This window comes from Nannospalax galili, unplaced genomic scaffold, assembly GCF_000622305.1.
Source record: "Nannospalax galili isolate Female #2095 unplaced genomic scaffold, S.galili_v1.0 scaffold440, whole genome shotgun sequence".
Taxonomy (NCBI): Eukaryota; Metazoa; Chordata; class Mammalia; order Rodentia; family Spalacidae; genus Nannospalax; species Nannospalax galili.
In genome coordinates, this window is record NW_008347189.1 from 3013188 (window position 1) to 3038739 (window position 25552).

The 25552-nt window shown below is 35.2% G+C and overlaps 1 protein-coding gene across 1 annotated transcript in view; it reads left to right on the forward strand.

Moving 5' to 3' along the window:
- Positions 1-25552, forward strand: part of Cfap299 (cilia and flagella associated protein 299) — a 370644-nt gene that overhangs the window by 23216 nt on the left and 321876 nt on the right. The window contains exon 2 of the mRNA XM_008843701.2: positions 1467-1597. Coding sequence (XP_008841923.2) covers positions 1467-1597 — 131 coding nt within the window. The remainder of the gene's footprint in view (positions 1-1466; positions 1598-25552) is intronic.

Sequence of the window (25552 nt, forward strand, 5' to 3'; positions counted from 1 at the left end):
AGTAGAGTTGTTTCCATAAACTCACTTTTAGTAGTACATTTAAGACAACTCATACTCAAATGAGCTCAGTTTTAAAGCAAACCTCAACTCTGTATTGTTGTCTATTAAATGTTAAATCCACTAGGTGGAGGCATTTGCTCAGTTTTGTGGTTCACACTAAGTCGCAATAAGGAAATTCTATTAAACAGATTGTCTCAAATGAGGCCAGTAGCCTTGGGTCTGCTAAGCCCTGGACCTTTACCTTGTAATATCTGGCAAGTACATGCATAGTGTTCCATGGCATTTAGAATTTGCTTTGCATAACAAAGTAACAGTCCATAACTAAATTGTCAGCTGGGCAGAACAGATGGTTAATCCAGCATTTTACCTGTTCTTAATTAATTATTAGTTCCTGCATCCATTACTGATGTGTTTATTAAAGGTCTACACTAAAAAGATGCTGTTTTCGGGGCTGGAGAGATGGATCAGCAATTAAGAGCACTGACTGCTCTTGCAGAGGACCCGGGTTCGATTCCCAGCACCTACATGGCTGCTACGAACCTTCCTTAACTCCAGTTCCAGATGAATCCGAAGTTTACTCCAGTTCCAAGGGAATCCAAAGCTCTCTTCTGACCTCTGCAGCATTCCATGACACAGATGCACTCACATACATGCAGGCAATACATTCATACACATAAAATAAAAATAATAAAATAAAATATAAGAAAAAGTCTTTTTTTAAAAGCTGTTTTCATTATATTTAACATATTTTGCATATTAATCAACATGATTACTATTAACATATACATATTATAACAGTTTGTATTCATAACAATGCAAAGTGATACCTTTTAAACCATGGGAAAATATAGATATTATAATTTGAGTATGCCATACAAATAACAAAATTGATGATACAATTCTTAAAGTAGCCTAAAATACTGTGGAAAGTTTTTGCCAACTTCAAGCTTTTTGTGGTTCTCTTCTTGGGTGTCTGTTTCTCTGTTCTTATTGGTCCCATCATTATACGGAAACAATATCTTTTTAGCTAAGTAGGAAATTCATCTGTTCCTCTTTAGTTGTATTTGAAGTTATACTATTCTGTGTCATCAGTTAATTAAGTTCAAGAACGAAAGTCAGAAACTCTCTGAAAGCAGCCCAGTTCTCTGTGTGTGCAATTGATTTTCCAAAGCTTGTCTTTATGAGAACTATTGTCTCTAATTATATTGTCTTAAAGATACACTATTGTCTACCACTGTTAGCATAAATTGTTTCAAAATACAACAGACTTTTGTCTTCTACTGCCTTGGAGAAAATTTGGTGGTTTATATTATTTTTCTTTTCATTTTATATCTATGGTAAAAGAGAGGGCCAATATGTCTAATTGTATTGTCAGAAAGCTAGTTTTACATATGTAATAGCTCTTGTCTCATTTTAATTTAAACAACTATTTTGTATGCATTCACCCACTTTTTTTTTTTCCTTAGGATGAAAGCCTGGCTCGCCAGTTGGTGGAGCTAGGTTACCGAAGGACTGGAGAGATTGTGAAAAGGGAAGATTTTGAAGCAAGGAAGGCAGCTATAGAAATTGCAAAACAGGCTGAAAGAACTCAGAAAAAGTAAGTGTTCATGTTCCAAATTCAGATTTGATATTTTAGCGTATCTGGAAACACCCACGTTTTCTTGAGTATTGTAATTTAGACATGTTGCTTAGAGCAGGTAAGACTTGAAACACCCTAAACCTATACCCACAGATCAGGGACGGAAGGGACTGTAATATACTTGCAGTAAGGCAAGATGCAAATTTGAGCTGCTAATTTAAGAAATATAAATTCCAAAATATGCTCATTATATCAATAAAGTACTGTTAAAAAGTAACTCAGTAGGTTTTATGCATTTATATACTAAAAGTATGTGACATTTGCCTTAACAATCTTTGTACTTTTGAGGCATGTAAATTTTGGCATTGCTTACATTCTTGAACTTAGTAAACATTGATTCAAGTAGCTACAACAATAATTACTAGCATTTGTCACTATACCTACTGTAAAGAAATATAAATTTGCCTCAAATTAAATATAATGATAGGTAATAGAGTGACTGGGAAGATAGCTCAGTCAGAAAAGTCCTTGCTAGGCAAGCATAAAGATCTGAATTTGATCCCTAGAACCTACATAAAAATTTTGGCATGGTGGTTTGTGATTGTAATCTCTGTGTTGGGCCAAAGGAGACCTGTGACTCCTTGGTCTCCCTAGCCAGCCAGTTTATCCAAGCCCTAAGTTCCAGAACAGTGATAGACCCTGTCTTATAAAACAAAGTGGAGAGCAACTGAGAATCAACACTTGAGATTTCCCCCATTCTCCACATGTCCATGCTTAGACATACTTGTGTACTAGCATACACATAAACACAAATACATACATACATACATACACACACACACACACACGAGATAAGTAATAAAAAATACATTTTTCTAAGGTGAATTGCACTAAACCAGTAACGTAGTTTCAAAAAGACTTGAGAAAAGAATCATCTATTTAATTTAAAAAGTCATTAAATTATAAATGTTCGAAGTGATAACTATTTAGAAATCACTGCATTCTTTTAGATAATATATATTTTAAAAGCTCACTAATTATCACTAGAAATTTCCTATGTAGTCACTATAACCAATAATGTATTGGAGTAGGAAGTAAATGTGCCCTGGGAAGGTGCAATTTTAAGTTTCCATTCTAGTGATTATTCTGTTTCAGGACCACAAAATCCTCTATTTTAAACATATGGATATTTGGTAATATGTGCTTCCTAGTGTAGTCATAATGTACAACCACAAGAAGATTAAACACAAATTTATTTAATAGTTTTCTATTACAAACAGTGTGACAGTCCTTTGCTTAGTACATCTCAAGATTGAAATCTGACATTGACTGGACTCAGTTCTTGTCTAGAGGTTCTGAGGTTGAATTTCACTCAGTCAGGTTGCAGGTCCATTTCAGTTTTTTGAGATTTTTGGATTGTGGTCCACTTTTCTTTATCAGCTGTTGTTTGGGAGCTGGTTTTTGTTTGTAGAAGTTATTCATGTATATGACTTTTCGTGCTTTTCATGTGCTGTCCTCCTCCAACAACAATGGGTTATGACCTCATCTTTCAGATCTTTCCAACATCCCCATCTGTGATATCTTTCTTCATCTAGGAAGAGAAAGATCTCACCTTTGAGGACTCATGTGATGACAGTGGGCCTGTGTAGGCAATCTAGGATCCTGCCCCTATTTCAGTAAGGTCCCTTTTGATATGTAATGTAAAAAAAATATCTTGGCAATAACGAAGGGACATCCTTGGAGGGACATTCTACCAAACATAGGTCATTTATATAAATACTCAGTAACACATAGTTTTTCACTCCAACTTCTATTCTTAAAGGTTGAAACACTGTAAGTTGTATATATAGAAGTCTATGCCTCTTATATAACATGTCAGAGTTCAGAGCCCCCCCCCTTTTTTTTTCTTGCTTTTTTTTTTTTTTTTTTCATTTTTTCCTTGAAAAATGATAGCCAGGCATGGTGGTACACGCCTTCTATGTAGACCAGGCTGGCCTTGAACTCACAGAGATCCGCCTGCCTCTGCCTCCCAAGTGCTAGGACTACAGGCATGCGCCACCACGCCCAACTCAGAGTTCCCTTTTTATGTGAAAATCAACAAATGTCCTCAGAAACAGAAGGAATGATTCTTGTGAGCTACTAACAAGGAACTTATTTACATTTATATATCGTTTTATAAGAGATATAAACTATTTCATATTGAGAGGAGTTGGTCATGTTTAAAGGATAAGTTCTGTTTGTGTCACATGTCCACTCTGTGTTTGAGGATCAAAGTGGATTTTTCTGTGATGGTTTCTTTAACTGTCCAGAGCTGGAAGTCATCAGACTTACTTAAGTGCCAGTCTGGGGAGGCTGATCCCCACCCAGAGCTTCTAGGAAAGGAAGACTCTTTCATCTGCTGATCTTCTCTGGTTGCCTTTGCAATGGGATGTGTCCCATATGTTGCCTTTTGTCCCATGTGGGAGTCGCTATGCTTTTTTTCTCTGAAAGTCAATTTTATGTTTTTGACATAAGGGCCAGCAGAGGGTGCCCTAGAGCCGAGAATATTTGCTTAAGGTAAGTTGGACATATGCTTGAGTTTCTAACTGACTGCTAACCGGTACCAACTCAGAAATACTTGATGTCATCTACTTTGAGCTATCTTAGAGTCACTTCTCTAACCTGCTAATGAGAAGCTCCAAGTATATCATATTCCTCTGGTTTAGCAATTGTCAAGCACCTATTTGTAAAGGTGTTGGAGTGTATTATTACAATAGCTTTTTCATAAGAAAAAGATTCTCGAGAGATGGAAAGTAAATAAAATGGGAAGGGATAGTTTGATGAGGGAAATTACAGTACAAGAAAAATATTGAAAAAAATTTTTTGAGTTTTTAATCGTGTACAAATAATATTCAGAGATGACCATATGCATTAGGTTCTGGGAATACAATAGAACATGACTTGATTCCTACTCTCAAGAAGTTTGGTTGATGTATAAATAAAATTACATCATTGGTGAGAATGGAGAATGGAAAATGGAAGTAGACAGACAAGTAGATTCATAGTTGCAATGGCTAGAATGAAGAAGAGTGGCTGCTAATAGATGTAAACTGGAAATTGGCAAAGTGGGGCTGGAGAGATGGCTCAGCAGGTAAGAGTGCATGTAGCTCTTGCAGAGGACCTGGGTTAAGTTCCCAGCACTCATGTTGGGGAGGCTCATAACTGCCTGTAACTGCAGCTCCAGGGATCTGATGCCCTCTTCTGGCTTCTGCAAGCAACTGTACTCATGTGCACAAACTTACACACAGTCACACACATACACATAACTTTAAAAATAACTAAAAAAATTGACAATGCTTAGTATTATTTTGTAAATACATTAAAATCTACTGAATCATGTGCCTCAAAACTGTACATCTTTATAGTCTTTTCAAATATCAATAAAAAGATAATCAATAAACTATGATAAATTCAATAATAGGGATTGTGGTAATACATTGAAGTAGTATAAATCAAGATTTGGGGAAGGGCTATGAAGAAGAGGGAAAGCCCTTAAGACTCGACTAGGAAATTTATTCTTGGAGGATGAGTAAGAGCTCCTGAGGCAAAGACAGGTGTGAAATGGACACATCCAATTAGCTTCACTTCATAATAAACTCTCCTTTCAAATCATTTCTATTTCACAGCCATGTAAGTATTGTTCATTTCTTTTTCACTGAAATTCACACCAATTGGTTATAGTAGCCACATAGCTGCAGATATATGATTTTGGTTGGATGGGAAAGATGTTTATCTGATGCCACTCCCCCCAACCTACTTTATTCTCACTCTTCCAGGTCCCCACCATGGTTTTTAAATGAGGGATCTCTCTGTGTGTACTCTAGAGAACTTCCACTTGTATTGAGACGTTCTGGGGTGATGGAGACATAGAACTTAACTGTTTGTGACACAAGCTGAATATTGGGTTTTTGCAGTTTGGTTTCTAGTTATAGTTGAATTGTCTTCAAGGTTAGGCCATTTCTTGGTTGAAATCACAAGATCATCAGCTTCCTCACTTTGAGTCAGCTTATCTAACAAGAAACTAATATATCCTTCTTAGGTAATTCTAGGGAAATGATCTTATTTTGTTGAAGTACAGCAGCTGAAACATAGACAGTAGTAATGCGTGTAGATCTGATGCAGCCTTAATTGTACTGGATTAGCTGTTGCCATTTTCTTAGAAAATTTTGTGATGAGTTTTTGGAATTCCTGTAAGGAGTTACCTGATAGGGGTCTCTGATGCTAAATGTATAGGGATCTCAATGGTATTTTTGTGGTTGATGCAAAGGGTCTTGGTGATGACTTTAGGGAAATGGTCATGTGCCCTTTATTCATGGGATTCTATTAAAAGTAAAAGCTAGACCATCCAGTCCTCAGGCATTCTGATTCTAGTCACTCTAAGCAACTTATCATGCTTTTACTTCTGTTATGATTTATACTTGTTTCATTTAATTTGTTTTTAATGATAGAAAATGACAATACTTGCTAATTGGCAACATATTCTGTTAATATTATGGTAATGAAGTTGGGTTAAAAAGCTAAAATTTTTCATGTAATATGTCTTACTCCCTTTTAAGTATGCTATATTTGCAGTAAGTTTAATAATTAAAAGTGACACATACTTAAGAATTAAATGAGAGAATGCATATGAATTTTAACTATTCTGTGAAATAATGCCAATTTTTGGCCTACTTTTAAGTATCATACTTTTAAAAAGTTAATCTCATAGGTTTTACAGCCTTTAAACATTAACCATGAAGTTGCATTTTTTGGCAGATTAGCATCTCTAGGAAGCAGGTAACAGAAGGTAGGAGAGCACAGGCTTCTCTGGGGAAAAGACACTGTTGAAAGATAAAGTGAGACAATGGACAGTACAGGGCCAGAACCTCAATACTAGACCACAGACTCTCCCAGGAAAATGGGGAGCTCTGGAGTATAAGCTGCATTTAAAAGCTTCCTGCATGCACTATATCAGTTTGGCCTCAGTACCCCTCAGTTGCCCAACCATTAGGTAGGTGCTATCACAAAAAAATATGAGCTCATCTTAGAAGCTTAGGCTCACCTTGAAAATGGAATAGCTGGGGCTGTCACTTCACCAAGCGCCTCATAACTGAAAGAAGGTCTTTTCTTCAAGTGATGCATACCTCCACCTTTGCCACAGTTTACCCTTTGTGGCATATGGATTCACTTCATAGGGCCTGAAGGAAGCTACTAGCATCTCTCTCCCAAATAGCAAACTCAAAGAGCAGGTAGTGGGTGAACCATAGCCTCTATCACTGTTGGTCTGAGGGTCAGAACCGACACTCATCATCTCCCTCTTTTGCCATCCGTTCTAAATTCCCCATCTCAGCTGTCACCTCAGGCTTAGGACTGTGACCCACATTCACATTCATAGGATCACTAAGGCCCTGATGATTCTACTTTACTCTGGCTTGAGCTGATACATTTAATCCCATTTAAAATTTGGTAAGGAGATATGATGAGGTGTCCAAGTGTGGTGCCCATTTATCGTAATTTCTTCCCTACATTCATTCTGAAACAACAGCTCCGTTCTGCCTGCTGATCAACATCAATGATTGTTGTTCACAAGATCATGTTTTCTCTTCTTGCTTGCTGCTCAAGAAGCCTAAAATAACCTGTGTGGTAGCAATATATCATAGTTCAGTGAAACCCTTGTTGCTTTCCTTGCAGAAATTTCCCTATGGATGACATCTCATCCTGTATTATCACCTCACTGAAGAGAAAACTATGCCTTCAGTGAACTCTTCCAACATTTAGAGTAGCTATGGCTTCTGGGTAGTGTACTTTGATATGATTGAGGATGTCATGGTTATGAGCCCACTCCTGTACCTTTGGTTATAAAGTAGCTTTCCTGTTTGGAATGCTATACTGTCTTATGGGTCAGGCATTCTATAGCCCAGATAGTGGTGCTGGCTAAGGCCAAGTAGGACAAAAAGCAAACATATCTGGAATAGATATGCATTCCAGTGAGAATGTAACTTCTTTAAGATAAAGGACTCAATTTAGTTATCTTTTTTTTCCTGTTTTTTTTTGTTGAGCTTTTTAAATTTCATACAACATTTCCACTCAAATCCAACCCCCCTCCCCCCATCCATGCAAGGTTTGTATAATACCATTAGTTATGAGTCCCAGAAGATCTTGAATCTTCTTGGCTGCCTTACTCAATATGTCTTAAGTAGCTAGGATGCCTATTCTTCTTCCTAGGTTTGTTTTATTTGTTCGAATCCTCCTCCACCTTTTTGTTACAGGTTATTCCTCCCTTCAAAAACACACAAATGCATCTGTTCTAATACCTGGTTACTCATATTTTATATCAGTCTATGGAGCTGAACTGATAATTATTAGAATATAAAAGATTCCTGCTAGAGATACAGACATTTATTATTATTTTCACTAAAGAAGATATGCTGATAATTAGAATTATTTAATTAAATTTATGAAAATTATTGAATAGTTTCTATATTACTCAGACCTTTGAGTTTGTTAGAAATTAAATTAATTTAAATTGATGTATAAGACAACAAATATGCATGCTACAGAGTATCATGATACTTTGTGTGATGCTTAAATTATGTTAAACATTTTATCTCCTCAGGTGTTTATCATTTGTTTGTGGTGAAATCATTCAGAACCCATTCTTCTAGCTTTTTGACTTCTATCCATAGTCATACTTCTTTTGGAATACCGTTAATAAAAAACTAGTCTTAACTTTTAAAGAGTCTAGTATCAAATTAGTAATTTTTTATTCATAACTTTTGAATGAAGCTGTAAAATTGAATTGTTGGTGTTACGGGTCTAGTTTTGTGGGTATTGTTAGTAACTACTGCAATCTCCTGAATATTGGAGTAAGTTTAAAAAGCGAAGCATTTACTCTCTTGGTGACTGCTGTGTGTCCAACAGTCAAATTAATCAAATGCACTGTGCTATAGACTTGTCTCCACATCGTATTTCTCTTATTCAGTTGATACTTGTACCTTTCCACCAACACCTCACCATTTTTGACCCTCTTTGACTTCTTGGCAATCATTTGCCTGCCATTTTCATTTATATTTCTCTCACTTTTAAAAGACTTATTTTTAATCATTGGAAAAATGTGCATATTTGTGTGGGGGGAGGGAGTATGCACATGAGAGTGTAGGCACACACAGAGTCCAAAAGAGGACATCTGATCCCCAGAAGCAGGAGTTACAGGTGAATGTGAGCCACCCAGCCCAGGTGCTTGGAACCAAACTCAGATCCTTTGCAAGAACAGTGTGCTTTCAACTGCTGAGCCACTGTTTTATTCCCCCTTTCTGTTTTTGAACACATACCTATTCAAGAATTTTTTTTTTTGCTTTTTTCATTTATTTTAGCATACAATTTTCTAGAAAAATGAAAAAGTTTTCACAGAAATGTGAATTGTATTTTGCATTACTTTTTTTTTTTGTAATTTGAGGATGGAATGTCACTGTAGGTGTTCATATCATTTAAAAACAGATGTTTATGGTTCCCTTTTCCTTAATTTGCCTTATTTTGCCTTAATTTCTTTAACATTTTCTTGTCTCATTGCAATATATGAGCAAATATAGGTGTTGACAGTAGACTTTATAGTGCTGTTCCTGGTTTTCTTAAGTGGTATCACTTAATATTTTCCTGTTTTCAGCAATATATGTGTGTTTTAGTGTGAGTATGTGCATGCATGTGTTTAACATGGATAATTCCCTTCATATGCAATTCACTGGTATAGCTGATCCTAATAAAATGCTGACAGACTTTGAAAGAACATCTAATATTCGAAGCCCTACTTGCAGTTCTAGGATAACCTCAATCTGGTCATGAGTATTTCCTTTACTCTTCACTATTGGATTCAGATTGATAATAACTTATCTGTATTATTTTGTAGATTTTTCTACCAATATCATCTGCTAACCATTCCTACCTAGTGTCACAATAACAAACAATGCTTCTCCTCATGTATTTACCTTCAAGCCTCTCCACACCCTACCATATCCAAACTATGGAATTGCAGTAATTTTTTATTAATTCCATTTTAAGAGTCTAGAGATTTATTAAAATATGCTTCATTATAGTTCTGATCCTGTACCCAAGGAACTAATATCCAAGACTTCTCAGCTCCTTCTAAATCTGTAGTCCAAGTAAGATACCTGTGCTTAAGGTGATATAAAACCAGAACAGAAACTGAAGGGTATCTGGAAACAAAGGATAAACGGAATATGTTTTTGTTTCAGCTTCACTAGAGTGATAATACTTTAGCAGATGATTGAGGACAAAAGCTTACATCTGTCATTCAGCAAACAGGACTCATTGACTGGATAACTCATGTTTGAGCATTGTATTTGCCTACATTGCTTAATTAGAAATAAAAATAGCCAAGTTCATTGAGCACATTCTAATGTTCAGACAATACCAACATCCCTTTAAATAATTATTATTTAAATAATATTTCATTAAAAGAACACATTTCAGTTCATAGCCAACGAAGCACAAGTAGAGGGAGCAAATATCTACAGTCCTTCAGGTGGATCTAGGATTTAACTCCAGAGCAGTGTAACTTCAGAGCCCTAAATGGTCCTTATGACATAAGAATTGGTTATTAGAGGGATCTTTTCAGCTTTATCAAAGTATTAATGAAAAATAAAAATTATGTATTTTACAGTATGTGATATGGTGTTTTATTATCTGCATGTATTGTACAAACATCATGATCAAGCTCATTAATATATCCATTACCTCATATAGTTACCCCTTTTCTGCTCACAATCAGAGCATTTAAGATCTAGTACTTGAACAAGTTTGAAGTATGTGAGTTTTATTAATTATAGTTACCATGCTCTTTACGGTATTCATTGAATTTATTTATTCTCTATAACAGAATTTTTGTACCCCTTGGCCAAATCTCCATTTCTGTTATACTCAAGCTTCTGACAGGCACCATATTCTCTCCTCTATCAGTCTGATAGTTTTAGAATGCAAATGCAAATGCAAATGAGATCATGCAGTATTTGATTTTATTCAATAATGCTTTCCAGGTTCATCTATGTTGTTGTCAATACTTTATTCATTTTTTGCAAGACTGAATGATATTCTTTGTGTGTGTGTGTGTGTGTGTGTGTGTGTGTGTTACATTTTCTGTATCCATTCGTCCATTCATGAAATGGACGAATGGGTACTAAGCTTGAGTCTGCGCTTTAGTTCGTGAGACTAATACCATAATGAATATTAGAATGCAGATATTTTTGGCATGTTGACTTCCTTTCCTTTGGATACATATTAAATGGGGTTTCCAGATCATATAGCAATTCTGAGATGTTTGAAGAATTTATGTTTTGCTTTCCATAATAGCTATTCCAATTTACATTCTCAATAGCAATATATAATGGTTTCCTCTGCTCCATATATTTGCCAAACTTGTTATCATTTATCTTTACGATGAGAGCCATTCTAACAGGTGTGATGATATCATATCTCATTATAGCTTTAAGTTGCATTTCTCTGATGACTGGTGGTGTTGATTACTATTTAATATAATTATTTGTCATTTCTAAGAAATGTCTACTAAGTCAGTTGAGTATTTTCTATTGAGTTATTTTTATTCTTCATATTGTGTTAGTTCTTTATATAGATATTAATCCCTTTTCAGATGCATGGTTTAGAAACATTTCCCCCTCTTAATTATATCATCACTGTTTCTTTTGACATGCTGAAGCCTTTAAGTTTGATACAATCTCATTTGTCCATTTTACTTTTCTTGCTTTTGCGTTTTGGGGTCATGTCCTAAATCTTATTTATCCACACCAGTGGATAAGAAGTTTTGACCTATGTTGTCTTCTAGCAGCTTTTGCAGTTTCAGGTCCTACATTCATGTCTTTAATCCATTTTGAGTTGTTTTGTATAAAGTATGAGAATAAGGCATCAATATCATTCTCCTGCTTTCCTAAGATGATTTATTGAACAGAAATCTCCTTTTCCTCATTGTGTTTGTGACATCTTCATTTAGGTGAATTAACCACAATGTGCAGATTTATTTCTGGGCTGTCCATTCTGGCTGCCTTATGCTGGTTTCATGCTGACACTATGTTATTTTTATTGCCACAGCATTGCAGTGTATTTAAAATCAGTTACTGTCATGATTCCAGTTTTGATCTTTTTACTCAAGATTTCTGTGTATATTTAGGTTATTTTGTAGTTTCATGGCAGTTTTAATGTTATTTATATGTCTTTGAAAAATACTATTGAATTTTGAGAGGACTTGCACTCAATCTGTAGCTCATGTGAGGTAGTACCATTTACTGATGGTTTTACAAATGGTCTTGTTCTCTATATTTTGGGGGACTGGTGGCTATGGTGGCCTAGTTGTTAGTGTGTACAGGTGCAATTGATTTTTGCGTGTTAATTTTGTACCCTAAAAATTTACTTAGTTTTTTGGCTTTAATAGTTTTTTTTTTGGTGAATTTTCTAGGGTTCTTCAAAACATAAGATATTATTCAGAAACAAAGACAAATTTGCCTCTTACATCCTTTCTGATTTGAGTATCTTTCACTTTTTGTTCCTATTTATTTTGGCATTGCTTTCAATACCATATGCAGCAAGAGGGGCTATCTCTGTCTTCTTCCTGATATTAGAAGAGAACGTCTCATCACTGGACATGATGTTAGCTATGGATTTGCCATTTATGTCCTTTATTATGTGACCTCAATACCTATTTGATGAGCATATTTTTATTATTAGCATGAAATTATTTAAAAATTTTTCTAAGGATCATGCCTTAAGGGAGAATCTTGTAGTTTATGTTTAATGAGTTTCAACTTGATTATTATGCCATTAGATAAAAGGTATGATAAAAGAAATGGAATGACAAACCTGGGGCAATTAGCTTCTTGCTTTTTCTTTTCCAATGTGATTGAAATTTTGAAATTAAATTGAAGTCTACAAAATTTCTCATTTTATTGTTGATTGAATCATTTGTCAGTATAGTAGTAAATGTGGTTCAGAATCAACTGATTTCTTTAACATCAAGTAACAATGTTTATTATACTACTAACAGAATGAAATGTAACTGAGCTTGGGAACCTAAAAGATGTTTATGGGTATGGTTATTGATTGCCTTTCTTCCTTGACAACTTTCATAGCACCTTCTGAAACTATGAGAGCTAGTCTTCATGGAGGAGGCTTCCAGGTCAGTTCCAGCTCCATTCCTCCAAGTTCTGTGTCTGAAGTGTGTGGTATCGACAGCAACAGGGTCTTACCTTCAAGGTTTGGGTAGCAACCAAGGGCAATGGCAACACCCTATATTGTTTTGAAGGTCTCTTGGACCTTCTGACCAACAACTAAAAGGGAGCTTTCCCATGCCAGGTACTGGGGGTTTTGTGGGGAGCATTATCACCCTATGTGGCATAATCCCATTATATTTATCTATCTATCTATCTATCTATCTATCTATCTATCTATCTATCTATCTATCATCTGTCTATATCTAGCTATCATCTATCTATCTATATCTGCCTTCCCCATCTAATCTACCTGTCTTTAAGTAAGCTTATAGTGTAATGTGTTTCCTTATGGCTTTTCCAAATAATGTGTTTCCTTATGGCCTAGGGTTATTTATCTCTCCTTCTTTCTCCCTCAGTGTAACTTCTCCCTCCACAGTTAAAGTCTCTCCCATTTTTCTCATTTCCCCCTTCAAAGTGCTTGTGTCCTACTATCCCCATCTGAATCTCTTTCTTTACTCCCCATTCTTTCATTGTACTTTCCTGTATTCTACAGTTACATAAATTATATACTCAAATTTAAAGATTTGGAGCTAGAATCTACATGTAAGAGAGAACATGTGGTGTTTATCTTTCTGGGTCTGGGTTACCTCACTCAGTATAACGTTTTCCAGTGTAGATCAATGGAACAAAATAGAAGACCCAAACATGAGTGGACCTAATTAGAGATCTCTCCTGTCTGACAAAGATGCTAAAAATTCTCACTAGAGGAGATAGCATCTTCAGCAAATGTTGATGGGAAACTTAATCTCTACATGTAGAAGAATGTATATTATTATGCAGATCCAAATGGATCAAAGATCTCAATGTGAAACTTGAAATGATGAAACTCCTTGAAAAAACAGAGAGTGTGCTATGAGATAGAGGCGTAGGAAAGGATTTCTAAATGGGACTCCATTTTTTCAGGTATTAAGACCAACAATTGACAAATGTACCCTCATAAAACTAAAAAGCTTCTGTACAGCCAAATAAACAATCAAGTGAAGAGGAAGCTGACAGAGTGGGAGAGGATCTTTGCCAGGTATACATCTGATAGATGATTAATAGTTAGACTATACAAAGAATTAAAAAAAGGAATCAAGAACAAATGAGAGACTTGTAGCTTATAGCTCCTTTGCCAAGAATCCCTAGCATCCTGCCATCTTAGCTTTCAGACTTCCCTGGGTCATAGGAATCCTATCCATTCTGGATCTGTGTGCACCTCATCTTGGCAGAGTGCCATCAGTCCCTGTCATCTTAGCTCTCAGTCCAGCCTGGGTCTCTGAGATCCTTCCCTGCCACAGACTTTCAGTTTGGGTCTTTATGTCTGAGGCCCGACCCCTACTATGTGAGTTCTCTTTGCCAGAGACCTGCCAATTCCCACCCTAACTACCAGCCAACCTGTTCACATAGCAGCTCCATCCCTACCAACTTATTCAGGAACCCACAAAGTCAATCCTGAAATTGGAACTCAAAAGTTCCATCTCTCTCTAACTGAACTAAGACCACTTCTTTCACCAAAATTGTACATCAACATAAAGTGGCCCCCAAACTGAACAGCAGGCACTACTTAGTTGGGCAATAACCTGACAAGTTGAGGAAACAACATACAAGACACATTCAACAAGGGCAAGATCTCTTACCCATATCAAGACACACCACCACACAAGTCTAGATGCTTAGTCCTCAGTAAAAAAAAACACAGACACGGTGAATAACCAAGATACTATGGCTAATACAGAAGTTAACAACCCCATTGTAATGTTTCCTGAGAATGACAACTCAGTAGATGCATAAGACAATGATTTCAAAATAGCAACTAAAAAATGTTCAAGGAATTCAGAGGATATGAATAAAAAACTGAATGAAGACCATGAAAACACAAAAAGCTGAATGACATAATTAAATTTAAAACATAAAACTAGAATTCAATAAACAGAGTCTCTGAAGAAATGCTAATCTAAAATAAAATTGGAAATAAAAAACTCAGGAACTCAAACAAAAAGCTTAGAGAAGAAAACAAAAAGAAATTGAAGGAAATTGAGAGAATATCAGATCTTGAAAACAAGCTTGGGGAAATGGATTACTCAATCAAAGAAAATGTCAAATTTAAAAGAACCCTTGGAATGGAATATGCAAGACCCCTGAGATACTGTAAAAAGACCAAAACTATGACTCATAGGCAAAGAGGAAGGAAAAGAAACCCAGGCCAAAAGCACACAGAAAATATTTTAAATAAAATCCTAGAAGAAAATTTCCCAAACCTAGGGAAAGTGATACCTGTAAAGGTACAAGAGGCATACAGAACAAGTAGACAGGACCAGAAAAGAAACTCCCCACATCGTATAATAGTCAAAAAACTAAACATACAGAACAAAGAAAAAAATATGAAAGCTGTTAGAAAGATCAAGTCACATATAAAGTCAGGCCCATGAAAATAAGAGTTGACTTTCCAATGGAGACTATGAAAGACGGAAGTACTCAGACCAATGTCCTATAAGTCATGAAAGAACACAGATTTAAGCCCAGGCTATTATAACCAGCAAAACTGTCCATTGTAATCAAAGGAGAAATAAAAATTTCCATGATTAAAAACAGATTTAAGGAATTTATGCCCACAAAACCAGCTCTACAGAGAACACTTGATACATACTTCATTTAGTCTCCTCATTTAGATTAAACACTCTCAAACAAGCACAAAGTAAATTATTCCAGAACAGTCAACCAAAAGTGTTCTAAGAAAACAGCACTATGACACCAACATAAAAAGAATTGCTAAACATTGGTCAATAAAAACCGTCAATATTAATGTTCTCAACCTCCAGGTAAAATGACACAGACTAACCGTTTGGATTAGAAAACAGAATCCATCAATTCCATCCAAGAAACACACTTCACTAACATTGATTGGCATCATCACCTCAGGGTAAAAGGATGAAAAAAGATATTCCAAGCAAACAGAACCAAGAAAGAAGCAGGTGGAGCTAATCTAATAGCCAATAAATTAGACTTCAGAATAAAACTACTCAGAAGCTGCAGAGAAGGTCACTTCAAACTCATTAAAGAAAAATCCACCAAGAAGACATTATAATCATATATATATATGCACCTCATATAGGGACATTCAATTTCATAAAAAAATTATTAGCACTAAAGTATCATATTGCCACCAACACTGTGATAGTGTGTGACTTCACTACCCTGCTTTCACCAGACAAAAACTAAAGAGGGGAACTCTGGGGTTAAATAACTCCATAGATCTAATATACCTTACAGACATCTATAGAACTTTCCATCCAAACACCAAAGAATACACTTTCTTCTCAGCATCTCATGAAACTTTCTCCAAAATTGACCACATAATATGACACAGAGAAAATCTCCACAAATTTACAAAAATTGGGATACCATCTTGTATCCTATCCAACCACAAAAGAATAAAGCTAGATATCAAAAATAATAAAAATATTAAAAAGTACAGAACTTCATGGAAGCTAAAGAACACATTACTGAATGAAAATTGGATCACAGGAGGAATCAAGAAGGAAATAAAAATATTTTCTAGAATTTAACGAAAATGAAAATAAACCTACCCGAACTTTTGATACACAATGAAGGTATTAAGTGCCTTCACCAGAAAATTTGAAACGTCATATAAATAAATGAAATACCCAAGAACAATCAATACCTAAAAAGAGTAGATGGATGAAATAAATGAAATCAAGGCTGAAATTAATGAAATAGAAGGGAAGAAAACTATACAAAGAATAAATGAAACAAAGAATTTGTTCTTTGAAAAGAGTAACAGGATTGACAAACCCTTAGCCAAATTAACAGAGAGAGAGAGAGAGAGAGAGAGAGAGAGAGAGAGAGAGAAGGGAAAAAGGAAATGGGACATTAAAAAAAGATGTGCAGGAAATTCAGAAAATCATAGGGACATACTTTAAAATCTATATTCACCAAATTAGAAAATCTAAAATAAATGGATAACTTTCTAGATATATACAGGCTGCCAAAATCAAATCCAGATGACATAAATAATCTAAAAAGATCTATAGCAACCAATGAGATAGAGTAATTAAAATTCTCCTAAACAAACAAACAAACAAACAAACAAACAAACCTAGGACCAGATGGATACAGTGCAGAAATCTTTCTGTAATTGAAAGAAAAACTAGTACCAATACTCTTCAAATTATTCCATAAAATAAAAAATAAAGGAACATACCCAAATTCCTTCCATGAAGCTAGTATTACTCTAAGACCCAAACCAGGCAAAGACCGAATAAAAAAGGAAATCATAGCTCAATCTCTCTGATGAACATAGACTCAAAAATTCTCAACAAAATACTCACAAACCAAATGCAAAGGATTCACCAAAAAGATTATCCACCATGATCAAGTTGGCTTCAACACAGAGATGCAGGGATCATTCCACATATGCAAGTCAATAAATGTAATCTCTAACTAAGGCAGAGTAGCTTTTTTTAACTTAAAAAAAACTTTATGGAGAATTTCATATATGCATACAATGTGTTTTGATCAAATCCACTCCCACTCCCTCCCCTCCAACACCTCCCATATCTCCCCATCACTTTTTTCTGACAACTTTGTGTACTCTCTCTTTCCTTCTTTCCTTCTTTCCTCCCTCCTTCCCTCCCTCCCTCCCTCCCTCCCTTCCTTCCTTCCTTCTTCCTTCTTTTTTTATTGAACTTTTTTCTTCTCTAACATTCCCCCCTCTGAAGAAGTAATCTTAAAATCTTTTGGAGATTAGATAAGAGCTCCCAAATACTTTTGACATTCTTGGCCTTTGGTACATAGTATGTTGCTAAGAGGCCCAAGGACATTTTGACTTTTAGCCAAGAATTTCTTTTCATTCTTTCTTTCTTTCTTTCTTTCTTTCTTTCTTTCTTTCTTTCTTTCTTTTTTTTTAACCCAATTGTCTCACCCTGCATCCCTGTTCAGTTTGGAAGAAGCCAGAGCGGTCTGTGTCCTGATTCCATATGGGCAATTTTGGTAACCTCTTCAGAGGATGGAGTGATAAGAATAGGAGGTAAGAATTGGCTAGGAAGTTAGGGTAAAAAAGACCCCAAAGAAAAGGCACACTAGCTTTTGTCTATGGGTATAAACATAGATATTTAGAAGGAAGTTTGATGGTATGTCAATTTTGTTAAATAGCAGTAGTGATATTCCCACTCAGGACTAATATTTCTCAAGGAATGGATTGTTCACAGGCTTATATACCATACATAGTTTCCTTCCCATGGAGCAGGCCTCAAATTCGAACAGATGGCCATTTGTTACTCCTGCAAAGGTGGTGCCCTGATTGCACAGGTAAGCACATCTTGCCTAGCAGAGTGGATATGTTTTATTAGATTTACAGCTGGTTAGGACCATTGTTGTCTTTTCTTCCACAGGAAGCACCCGGCATTACCCACTCTAGCACTTTGAAAGTAGCCAGCAGAGAGCAAATTTACAGCTCAACTCCAGTGTACTTTCTTTATACTTTTGCAACTAAGGTTGTGGTGCCTTCAGCAATAGGGTCTTAGAAGTCAGTGTGATAGTTTCTCATAAAGTTGAAAATAAAAGTACTATATGAGGCATTTGGTGTACCCCTTCAGTGGGTCTATCTAAAAGACTCTCAAAATGTATAACTCTTAACTGTAGGGAGAAAAGAGAGTCTTTGATTGGTGCCTAGGAGATGTGAAGGAGAAAGAAAAGACAAGAGTAGTTAGCATTGCAAGTTCTAGACAGGGAACCAGAAAAAGGTCAGAACAGGGCAAATTTCAAATGTTCATATCAGAGTCCATTGGAATTTCTTGATGAGAGCTTCCAAAAGCATCCCTCTATCGGGTTCCTCCTCATTTTTCTTTTGTCTGTCAAAGCTGGACTCAAGAGTAATAGACTCAGGATTTATTTTCAGGCACTTTGATAGCTGTTGGAGTGGCTAGAATCAGTGTCAGTTCCCTCTCAAAGACTTCTAGATAGGGTGAGAAAACAATAGAACAATAATGGGTTGTCTTCCTTAGCTACAGGTGGGCACTACAGTATTGCAGACAAAGATTTGAAGTCTTACATCTGAACAGCATTTTCTTATTAGAATCAAAATCATCAATGAGAAATAATTGTCTAAATAACATTTTATATGGACTTAAGTCTAATGACTGGGAGGTGTAATCCCTTGAACTCCTAAAGAAATATACTGATCACTTTAAAATCTTTGGTTATATGTTCCTTTTGGGTGTTTAAGACCATACAGTTGGCCCAAATAAACAAATTTATTTTTACCTGTGTCGTGAAAGAAGCCAGAGCAGTCTGCGTCCCGATTCCCTATTGGCAATTTGGATAACCTCTTCAGAGGATGGTGTGATAGGAATAGGAGGTAGGAATTGGCTAGGCAGTTAGGGTAAAAAGACCCCAAAGAAAAGTAGCCAGATTTTTGGCTAAAAGTCAAAATGTTCTTGGGCCTCTTAGCAACATACTATGTTCCAAAGTCCAAAAATGTCAAAATTATTTTGGAGCTCTTATCTAATTCCTAAAAGATTTTAGGGTTACCTCTTCAGAGAGGAGAATGTTAGAGTAGTAAAAAGCTCCCATAAGTTTAAGTGGTCAAGACTATAAAATCCTTAGTCTATCTGTTGGAGGACCCCACCTTTCCAATCTCATTGGTCCATCACCTGGTGATAGAACCACCCCTAGGAAGGCAGATTCACCTTAAGCTATCCTAAATAGATGGGCAGAATACCTGGCGCATTAATGAGGTAGCAATTTTTTCCTCCCGGGAAGCCCACCCCATATTGCAGAACTCTGCAGAACTTCTGACCAGTCACAGTCATGTGGGTGTCTGTAAGTCTGTCTGCTTTCTGCTGTTTGGGTCCATTCCTCAGTTCTTTTATGAATGAGACTAAGAACCCTCTAGGGGACCCTCTTTCCCCCTATTTCAGTACAGGCCCAAACTATGGACATATGGTGCCTTACTTTAATTAAGAGACCTACCGTAACAGTATGTGAAGGGGCTTTGCAGATAATGATATACTGGCACCTATCTGGAAATATTCCGGAAAAAAATTCATTTTGTACCCTTGGTATGTTCAGAATGTAGCATTATCAGAAACCATCAAAAAAAGGTACTATATGAACTAGTGATATCACTTCTGAGAATATAACCAATGGTCTTTGTATCATGCTACATTCATGTCATAATAGCTAGGAACAAGGACCAGCCTAGACATCATAAATGGATAAAGAAAATATGGTATGTATACACAATGGAATTTTATTTAGCTATAAAGAAGAATGAAATTATGACATTTTCAGGTACAATGAAACTGAAAAAAAATTACATTGAGGCAAACTGAACACAGAAGGACAAATGCTATATATTCTCTCTCATAAACAGATCCTAGCTTTGACTGTTTTGTTCTGTTTAACTCGGGGTCCCGTGGAAGCCATGAAACTAGGAAAAGGACATGGTGAGGGATATTGCCTTAAGGGAGGGAGGCTAGAAGAACATAGGTGAAAGAAAAGTGGAGAGGGGAATACTGGGGGTGGAAAAGTCTAAGCAGGAAGGGGCTGAGGACATTTGGGAGATGGGGGCAGGGAGGATTAACCAAAACCAAGGGTGTATGAAAAGCATGTAGAAATCTATTTTATAAGCACCTGTCCTGAAAAAAATACAAAGGAGAGTCTGAAAGAATTTACTCTGTATAGCTTCATGTCTAGATAATGCTACTTCTAGAAACAATTGCTTACTAAACAAAATTTCTAGTTGCCATTGTAGTATACCATCACAAGGTTGGTCAGGGAGGTCTCAAAGGCCCCCAATTACAATACAGGCTTTTGTTTTGTATTATTGAGACAGGGTCTCAGTACATTGTCTAGACTGGCCTCTTACGAGTGAAATTAGAGATATGCATCATTACTTCTGACTCGACTTAAAAAGGTTTCCTTCCTTCCCTCCTTCCCTCGCTCCCTCCCACCCTCCCTCCCTTCTTCCCTTCCTTCCTTCCATTTCTGCATGTGAGTGTGTCCATGTACTCAAACATGCTTGTGGAGATCAGAGGACAACTTGTGGGAGTTGCTTTTCTCCTTCCACCATGTGGCCTCAGGGACTGAACTCAGATAGTCAGGTTTGGCATCAAATGCATTTACCTGCCATCCTTTTCAAAATTAAACTTTAATTTCTATATTTGGATTTATTTTACTGACTTGCAATATTGTGGATTTTTTCAACCCTTATTTATATATTGTTTTTCCTTTCATTCTTGAATACTGAGATGTATAGATATATACACACAGATAGATATTGGTATATAAATTTTCATCAATGTTGAAAATCATCATAGACTAATATGAGTATGTTTTGTCAATGATATAATAACTAGTTGTCACATAGCTATCATTTATTAATGTGTGCCAAACTGTACATCACTGTACATGCTCTAGTTTGCTTATTGTTCACAGCCATTTGGGTGGATATACATACTATTATCTCCATTTTAGAGATGAATAAAACCAAACATAGAGTGTTTATGTCTAGTTTTATACAATCAGCGGAGAGGCAGAAGCAAGATGAAAACTGAAGCCGGCTGGTGTCAGAGCCTGGATTCTAAACAACTGCATTCTTTTGCTTGGAACAATAAAATATGTTAAATGGTTATGTCTTCATTAGACATTATTACCTTTATTCTAAATTATTGGGCATTTATTCCATTTCTTAGACATTATTCCCTTTATTAAAATTTGAGTCAGAGGACCAAAGCAATATTCAGGAAAAATTGTAAACATTGAGTATTTCCTGATGACATTGATTTGGAGAGGATGTCATGAAATACAGGTTTATCTTTTTCAGAATCCAAGTAATCTGTTTAATTCACTCTAAGTAGCAGATGGGCACTGGGGCTTTTTGATGACTAAACATTCATGACCTTAATATGTTTACTTTCACACAATATTAAATCAGTTTTGAAAAGGTGCAGGTGTGTTTTGGTAGCTTTTCCCTCTAAGTAGCAAATTTGTGACATTAGCAAAAATATTTTTGCACCTGGATTTGGACAGTGATAACAAACTTTCTCAGGCTAAGAATAAATTAGGACTAACATTTAGTTTTTTCAGTAATTTAAAAATATTTGAATTATAAATAGTTTTGGAAAATCCCAGAGCAATAAATAAATATAATTTGTTTACATAGGTTCCACAAAACCATTTCCTTTTAATAGAGATCACTGTTCCTAGTAACAAGTTAATAGTCTTCAAGCAAAAAGATGAATATAGGAAATAATTTGTGGCTCCTAAGGGGAAATTTTGCTATTTTGAATCCTATCAGTACTAGCTTACAGTTATGATTTTGTTCCTCTGTGAACACGAAGCTTGTTCCTGAACCAGACTCTGCACTGGATATTCTTTCTGCCTGATACAACACTGTGCCTGACTCCTTTTCATCCTGTTCCTCCTCAGTATGAAGGAGGAGCAAAACTGTTCGTCTAAATCAACCAGCCAGACTCTTGTTAGTTGCTCTATTTTATTTTTCTCCAGTCTCCTTATCTACTATATGCTATGCCTTTTTCCTCTACTGCAGATGAGTTCTGTTCAAGCTGCTATCTTCTCCTTTATTATCACACTAATCAGAGCTAATCATCATGCCTGATAAATATTAGGCTATCAATCACAGTTGAATAAATGACTTTTTATTCAAACTTGAGAGTGCCAGTTGTACAGCATAGAGTGCAATAAAATATTTGTCATTCAGTTTGTAATACTTAATGTCTAACTAACATTAATGATGAATTTGTATTATGGCACTCATGGCCCAGACTAATAGTTAAGTGTTTTAACTCATGCATTTTGAACCTACATGAACTTTAAAAGTAATCACACTTCAAAATTTACACCTAAGGTAGGCTTTTAAAACATTCCCTCTGTTCTGTAATTCTATGCTTAGGTAAAGTGTTCCTAAGTGAAATTCCAGAGTTAATAGTTTATATATACATGCAAAGATTTTATTTGTGTATATATATGTATATAATCTTTATAAATTTAAATGGACAGCTCATCAATGTTGTCTGTTTACATTAAAATGCAATCAATTATCAGAAAATTTTCACCTTACAAAACTTACACTCTAAATTTTTTAAATCACAAATCCCCATTTGCAGATTGCCTAGAATCTGGTGCCTTCTATTTGTCTTTCTGTGTATACTTAGAATTTCAGGGTATTGTTTGTTTTGTGACTATATTTAGCATAATATCCTCAAATTCATTATTGTAGCATGAGTCATAATTATCTTCTTTTTAAAGACTGAATGGCATTACATTATATATATATATCTTGTATTTTCTTCATTCATCAATGAGTATTTTGGTTATTTCAACATTTTGACTATTGAAAAGGAGGCAGCTATGAACATGGATGTTTAAATTATTGCTTTGAGGATCTGCTTCAGTCTTAGGTGTGCCAAGAAGTGGTATTGAAAGATCAAATTTTAATTTTATTATGTTTGGAACTATGATACTGTCTTGATATTTGTGTAAAATTACATTTTCAAAAGCAGCACATAAAAATTCAACTTTCTCCACATTATATTCAACTGTTGTTAGTTCTCCCTCTCTTCCTACTTTAATTTTTTGATAGTAGCGCTTCAATTTTTAAAGTAATAGTTAAAATTTTATCATATGTCATCAAACAAATGTTAGTAAATTTTGGAAACTATGCTAGAATTAGTTGTTACAGAATGGACATGAAGCTTTGAGGCTGGTCTGCTTCCATACCTGCCCAATGTGGCTCTCATCTCCTTGTACTGAACGATAAGAACTGAATGGAAGAAATGCATCACACTAGCCTCCTGTCAGTGTGGTTTGTTTTATATCCTTTTAAAGACTGATATCATGTATATTTTATAGTAGTCTCAAGAATAACTGTTGAGATTAATTTAGGATTCTTGAAATTCGTTTTAAAATTCCAACACCAACTAGAGTTGAATCATGTATATAGTTTTAATTATGTTGAGGTATGTTCCCTCTGGTCCAATTCCCTCTAGGACTTTTAACATAAATGCATGTTGTATTTTGCCAAAGGTCTTTGACTCTATTGAGATTACCATGTGATTTTTTTTCTTCAAGGCCATTTACATGATTTATTACATTTATTGACTTACATATATTGAACCATCTCTGTAATAAAGTGGACTCAATCATCATAGATAAAATTTTTGATGTGTTTTTCTATGCAGTTTGCAAATATTTTTTTTTAGAATTTTTGCATTTATGTTCATTAAAGAAATGGGCCTATAATTTTCCTTTTTTTGTTGTGTCTTTACATGGTTTGGGTATTAAAGTGATAACTGGCTTCATAGAAGGAATTTGGGAGTTGTCCCTCTGTTTCTATCTTTTGAATAATTTAAGTAGGATTGTTTGTAGATATTTGAATGTCTGATACAATTCTGTTGTGAATCCTTCTGGGCCTGAGCTTTTTATAGTTGGGAGATTGTGTATTACTGGTTCAATTTTCTTATTTGTTATGGGTCTGTTTAAGCTGTTGATGTCTTCTTGGTTTAGCTTTGCTGATTTCCATGAATTTAGAAATTTATCAATTTCTTTTAGGTTTTAAAATTTCATAGAATATAGGTCTTTAAAGTATTCCCTTATAATATTCTGGATCTTTTTGATGTCTGTTGTGTTGTTTCCTCTTTCATCTCTGATTTTGTTGATTTGGATTTGCTTTTTTTTTTCCTTTGGTTAACTGGGCCAAATATCTGTATATCGTGTTTATCTTTTCTAAGAACCAGCTCTTAGATTCATTGATTCTCTATATATTTTTTCTTTTTTTCTATTTAATTAATTTCTGCTCTGCCTTTTGTTTCTTCTCATCATCTAGGTTTGGGTTTGGCTTGTTTTTGCTTTATCAGAGTCTTAAGTCATATTGTTAAGTCATTTATTTGTACTCTGTCTGATTTTTTAAATGTAGGCAGTTATAGGTATAAACTGTACTCTTAGGACTGATTCTAAAGTGTCCCAGAGGTTTTTTGTACTGTATTATCATTTTGCTTTAGTTCCAGGAATACATTTATATCTTTCTTAAATTCTTCTTTGACCCATTCATCATTCAGGAGTGTGTTGTTTAATCTCCATGACTTTATATAAGTTGCTAGAGCTTATTTGGTGTTGATTTTTAAGTACATGGAGAAGCATCAGGAAAACATGTTTTTAAACATAATGAAGATGTAGATAGATATTGATTGTAATTGCATAAATTCTGATTTTGTTTTCACTGCTTTCCTATTTTTTTATTTTTATTTTTTAATTAATTGTTTGCAAATTTCATACATTTTTAGAAGCATTTGATTACAACAGCATTGCCATATTCAATATCAATTTCCAGAGCTAAGATGCATCTCTTTCAAAATTGGCTGTAAATTTTTAGGTTTACAGTTGAATTATTACAGTTATACAACATTGTACTCAGTATAAACCCTATAAGTCATAAAATTAAGTGAGGTTTTAACCTTTAAAAATGATCTCCATTTCATCTTAAAATATAATGTATCCATACAGAAAAATTCTTTTTCAATGCAATTGACATTGGATGTTTGCACATGCATTTCTAATCTCTAAATATCTGATTATTACTAGTCACAGTTGGTTACTTTCTGAGCTTCTAGGCATCTGAGCATGGATATAAAGTCATCAGGTA